Below are 6,000 nucleotides of genomic sequence, written 5' to 3'. Positions count from 1 at the left end.
ATGTGTGCTTTGGACCACAAATTGGTGGACTACTCTGCCATGAGTGGATTACTTGGCTAACCTATGTTCAACTTATGAAATGCCTCTATGCAAGGACGTAGTCAGGATTTTGGGGGAGGGGGTTGGTGGTGGCGAACATTCATAATCAAAAACTTTAAAATAAAGAGAGACAACAATGTTAGATACCCGTTTATTGAAGAGGAAGATTTCGTTGGTTGGCTGAACGATTAGGAGTAACTTAGTTTGTTGTTGGCACAGGAGGTACTTAGCCCATTTCTTCTGATTGTTTTGAACGTGCTAATTAAAAAAATTCTATTGCATTTTAACTTTCAGATTTCTTACTTTAGTTCTCTTTGTTTTCCTCTTCATTTGATTGTGGCTATGGTCATTGTATGTTTTGCAATTAAAAATGGAAGAGACATAGAAAGAGAATTGTATTTTTTTTGACGCCCCATTGCCACAATACATTTCTATAGTACATAATCAATGTTCTAAAAGTCGCTAGGCGCTAGTCGGGGGGGTCGACCAACTTCGAGCTTCGAGGCCTAGTAATCGGCGCATAGCAATTAGTGATCAGGGATTAATCATGTGTAGCAATTAGTTGGATCTAGTTGCATAGGCCCTGCCAGCGATTAATTCCTTTTTTCAGAACACTCTGCATGATCCTACCTTTAGGGTGGGTCGTAATGCAACCGATCTTTCTTCCAAGGCTATATTGCGATTGCAAAGCTTGCACTCTCTGAAAGTGCTTCTGATTTTAGAATTTTTGCCGGTCTATAAGTATTTAACGTATGATACTTGCGTATTCTTTTCTCCATTGCAGCACAGGTGCCTGCCTTCTTTGCTTGCAAATACAGGAGGATAATTATGGATCTTTGCTGCTACTTTTAAAGCTTATTTGTCACCTTTAGTACGAGCAGGAGTATCAGTTGGGGTCATAGCTGTAGCAGGAGTGGCAGGGGCGCTGTTGTTGGGGTTTTCCGTATGTATTGGACTTTACAGAAAGAAGAAAGTGCAAGATCAAGTATTGCTTTCTGGGCGGATCAAAAAAAAAAAAAGTATTGCTTTCTGTAACACCTGAAGATCAATCATTTGATACTGCAAGAAGTACGTCTTCCTACTTCTTGCCTTATTCCTTATTTCTTATTTCCATGGATGTTTTGGACTTGGAATTCCCTTTTGAGCTCATTTACCTCTTGGCTAAAGAATGAGAAACCAGTATCGACATACTTTTCAATTTTGACAAACCAATTTTAAGGAGAATCCTCAAATTTTATACACTATGGGAGTCATTTTTTGGTTGTTCCTGTGGTTTTTATGTGTGCCAGATATTTATGTGTATGCCTTGGAACACTGGATTCCTAGACCTTTTCCCTTGGTTCTTTCCTGTATTTCATTTCTCTTACACTAATGCATGTTCTGAAGCACATTCCTTGCGGGTCTACATGTTTTGTCCAACTCACATGCTGCAAAGAATTTGGGTATGATGATGTTGAATATCAATTACCCTGACGCATAATTCTCTTGCTTGTGAGTGGCTCCTGGAGGTACTTATGGGAATGGTACAAGCGCCATTGGCGGTGCTTCTTCAGGCCTTGCCAGCACAACAGTGGACAAATTTGTGGAATTCTCTTATGAAGAACTTGCGAAGGCAACTAATGACTTCAATATTGCTAATAAGATTGGCCAAAGGGGGATTTGGGGCCGTTTACTACGCTGAGTTGCGAGGCGAGGTTCGTAGTTGTTAATCTCATCACTTGGCATAACAAAATGGAAAAAGAAAAATGGATACCAGTTGATTAACTTCACACTTTGCAGTGTGTTGATATAATTAGCTTTGTTTCTTGACTGGCTTCTCCATCATAAGAAGCCACTCACTCATGCATATTGGCAAGCACAAGTCTGGTTTTACCAATGTTGTGCTCATTTCTAATCTGAAATATGCATGTGAATTTTGCTAATTCTTATTGAGGAACTCTTGTGCAGAAAGCTGCAATCAAGAAGATGGCTATGCAAGCTTCAAGAGAGTTTCTTGCTGAGTTGAAGGTTTTAACACATGTTCATCACCTAAACCTGGTATTGTCTTTTTCTATAGGCAGGCAGTTAATCAATAGAATTGTATCTCAATGATAGGCTTACTGTTACTTGCAAAGTTTGAGAACTTTCCTCCTGAAGTGGTATTGGCATTTTACACCTTTCTAGAACTTCAAGATTTCATCATCAAAGGATTTAAATAATTGTAGCTAACTATTTAGGGATGTTACAGTTGTTTCCATGAAAGCCAGCATATTGTTCTTGCCTAGTAGTGAAAAAGCAATATGGAAGATAATAATTTGTTTTCATGGAAAGTGGTGGGATATAGATGGAATGCTTGAGTAATTAGGGTGGCAAAGAAAAAGTATGCGCCTAGTTAGTGGTAGGAGGTGGATTTTAGATTGCACTATCATATGCAATTTTAGGTTTGGTTTCCATATAGTTATTGTTGAGGGAATTGTTTTAAGTGTTCATCTATGGTTAAATTTTGGTTTAAGATATTTTATGACCCTTTTGTTTTGTCATCTTACTGGTTAGTCTTCGAAAAGTCAGTTTTTTTCTTTTTTCCCGTTTTGTACTTTGGTCACTGTAACTTACTCTTTGGCATCTAATGCAGGTGCATTTGATAGGGTGTTGTGTTGAGGGCTCTCTTTTCCTAGTCTATGAATATATTGAAAATGGCAATTTGAGTACGTGGATCAGGTAACATGTGCATGGCAAGTCTTTATCTAGTGCTCTAGAACAATTATGATATACCTCTATACGTTTCCAGGCAATGAACCCCTGCCCTGGTCTACCAGAGTGCAAATCGCACTTGACTGGGCGAGAGGACTTGAATACATGCATGAGCATACGGTTCCTGTCTATATACATCGTGACATAAAATCAGCATATATATTGATAGACAAGAACTTCCATGGCAAGGTTGTGTTGACGCTCTTTCCTTGTCATGTGTTGTTGTGGACCACGTAAAAGTTGGTTCATCATTATTTTAATGAAATTTTCTTTTCAGGTTGCAGATTTTGGTTTAGCAAAGCTGACTGAGGTTGGGGTGTCACTGCCAACATGTCTTGTGGGAACATTCGGATACATGCCACCAGAGTAAGATAACTTTGATGTTTACTAATGGTAAAGTAAAATCAACTCCAATTATAAACCATGGGATTTGGGATGTTTTGCGAGAGAGGTGCTGCTTTATGTTTTCCTTAGTAAACCGGTCTGATTTATTTTTGCACTCTTCTATGTGAACCAGAACAAGTCCACACTTCATGAAAGTTGTTGACATAGTGAAAATGATTTTCTACACTAATTTTGTGGGATGACATAGTTCAGCCTTGAAGGAAAGATAGGTGTAAATTCATTAGACAATACCAAAATTGATGTGTCTAAGTAAATCAATCTTAAACTCATGCAAGCACCACGTGCAAGTACAGTCCTGAGTTTGATTATATTAGAGAGTTCTGACACAAATATATGTTTGTTTTATTTGTAATATTATCACTTGAGACTTGATAGTTCCTTCTGTTTAATTGATGTGGTGTTCCCTTTAATTGATGTTACTTGACCAACCATTTTTACATTCAGCTTTATACACTATACAGGGCCGTACACTTCCTACCTTAACTTCTTGTTATATGTAATAATCACCCTTTGATGCCGTCATCGGCTTAGATCAGTAGATTGCTTACTGAAGTGGCAAGCCTTTAATCACTGCACTCTATGTTAAGCACTGGTTGTGAGCTACTGAGCTTCAATGAATTGATCTATCAATCATTTTCTACCTTTAATACTTGGCTAAAAAATTTAGTTCAGTATAAAATGAAATAAAGTGCATAGCATTCTCCTCTCCATTTGCATGAAGCCTTGGGTGATTTGGAGTTGAAGACTTCCAGATTCTCCATCCTCTTATGGATTACCACTTTTGTTGATGCTATGCTATGGAAAAGGCCTAACTTTATTTGAAGCTAAAAGCATTTCTGGATTGAGTTTGTAATTGTCCATGAGTATATGTCGGATTCACTTTTTAGCTTTTGGAGCCCGATTAAGGTATGAAGAAATACATCATTGTCCACTCATAGTGCAATTAGATGATTCCGAATGGATGAGAATATTATTTTGACTATTAGAGTTTTATTGTGTGCAAAGAATCCCCTTGATTAACATTATTTTCGGAGTTAATCGCACTGATCTTATGAACATTTCATAGTCTTGAGAAACCTATTTTCATCCTTTGTTAAATGCTCGTACTGAAAAAAATCAATTCATTTTTTTACTTGGCATCTTAAGATCAGACATGAGCTTGAGTAATATATGAAAAAGTGAACTTCCAGAATGACTGAAGTGTTGAGACGTAAAAAACATGACCACAGTTGTAGTTAGAAAGGGTATTTTGCCTCCTTTAGATCCTGAAAAAAAAAATTGAAACGAACATTAGTATATTCATTTCCTGAGCAAACAAGATTTCTCTAACAATACAATTTTTGAGATATTATGCCCAAGGTGGCTGGCTAGATCTTTGGGATTAAGAAATGAATATCCGTTCGAATATATTATGGTTTTGACTGATATGATGTCTCTTTTTGTTTGCTGATATCTTTTTAGTAGATTCATTTCCTGGGTGAACAGGATTTCTAACAATACAATTTTTGACATATTATGCCCAAGGTGGCTGACTGGACCTTTGGGATTAAGAATATATTATTGTTTTGACTGATATGATGTCTCTTTTTGTTTGTTGCAGATGTTTCAACCGATGGGAGATGGTGCTAAATAGGGTTAAGGATGGTTCCCTAATCTAGCATCCCTATTGTGAGATTGCCAAATTTGAAAAATGGCCTTCTATCTCTATGTCCATTTAAAGTCTTATTCATTTAGATCAGCCATCTTCATGCTTTGTGCCATAACCGGTTTACGTGCTTGCATTTTGTTGCCTAGATCGAAAACAATTGTTACCCGATAATGGCTAATTACAAATGCCTTTAACTCAGGCTCTACATCATTTTTTCTTAGAAGTCATAGCATAAACGTCATCAATTTTAGATGTTACTCAAGTTCACCACGAGCTTGTGTTTATCCTTCAGAGTTTAAAACTGACGACGACACCAGATGGCAGGGTCCTGGACCTATTCTTTATGACCAACACATTGCAAGTAGCTTTACTTAATTAAGTCCCAAATATTGTTGCCTTTTTCTTTTGAAAAACCATCACTTTGCATGACATGCTGAGTGTGGTATTTACAAGATGTGTGCTTTGGACCACAAATTGGTGGACTACTCTGCCATGAGTGGATTACTTCTTGGCTAACCTATGTTCAACTTATGAAATGCCTCTGTGCAAGGACGTAGTCAGGATTTTGGTGTGGGGGTGAACATTCACAATAAAACTTTAAAATAAAGAGAGACAACAATGTTATATACCCGTTTATTGAAGAGGAAGATTTCGCTGGTTGGCTGAACGATGAGGTGTAACTTAGTTTGTTATTGGCACAGGAGGTACTCAGCCCATTTCTTCTGATTGTTTTGAACATGCTAATTAAAAAAAATTCTATTGCATTTTAACTTTCAGATTTCTTACTTTAGTTCTCTTTGTTTTCCTCTTCGTTTGATTGTGGCTATGGCCATTGTATGTTTTGCAATTAAAAATGGAAGAGACATAGAAAGAGAATTTTATTTTTTTTGACGCACCATTGCCACGATACATTTCTATAGTACATAATCAATGTTCTAAAAGTCGCTAGGCGCTAGTAAGGGGGGCCAACCAACTTCGAGCTTCGAGGCCTAGTAATTGGTGCATAGCAATTCGTAATCAGTGATTAATCATGTGTAGTGATTAGTTGGATCTAGTTGCATAGGTCTTGCCAGCGATTAATTCCTTTTTTTTAGAACACTGTGCATTATCCTACCTTTAGGGTGGGTCGTAATGCAACCGATCTTTCTTCCAAGGCTATATTGCGATTGCAAAGCTCT

At 37.4% G+C, this 6,000-nt stretch overlaps 1 protein-coding gene across 6 annotated transcripts in view; it reads left to right on the top strand.

The window, feature by feature from the left end:
- Positions 1-1,056: 1,056 nt before the first annotated feature.
- LOC131329563 (lysM domain receptor-like kinase 3) overlaps positions 1,057-6,000 on the top strand; it is a 19,300-nt gene continuing 14,356 nt past the window's right edge. For 3 of the 6 annotated variants that reach the window (XM_058362767.1, XM_058362765.1, XM_058362764.1), the window contains exons 1-2: positions 2,743-2,958; positions 3,047-3,135. In XM_058362767.1, coding sequence (XP_058218750.1) covers positions 2,782-2,958; positions 3,047-3,135 — 266 coding nt within the window. In that variant the 5' untranslated portion in view covers positions 2,743-2,781. The other 3 variants (XR_009200793.1, XM_058362766.1, XM_058362768.1) reach the window with 3 other exon arrangements.

This window comes from Rhododendron vialii, chromosome 6a (genome assembly GCF_030253575.1).
Source record: "Rhododendron vialii isolate Sample 1 chromosome 6a, ASM3025357v1".
Taxonomy (NCBI): Eukaryota; Viridiplantae; Streptophyta; class Magnoliopsida; order Ericales; family Ericaceae; genus Rhododendron; species Rhododendron vialii.
Note: the sequence above shows the minus strand (reverse complement) of the source record. Positions and strands in the feature narration are given on the sequence as shown.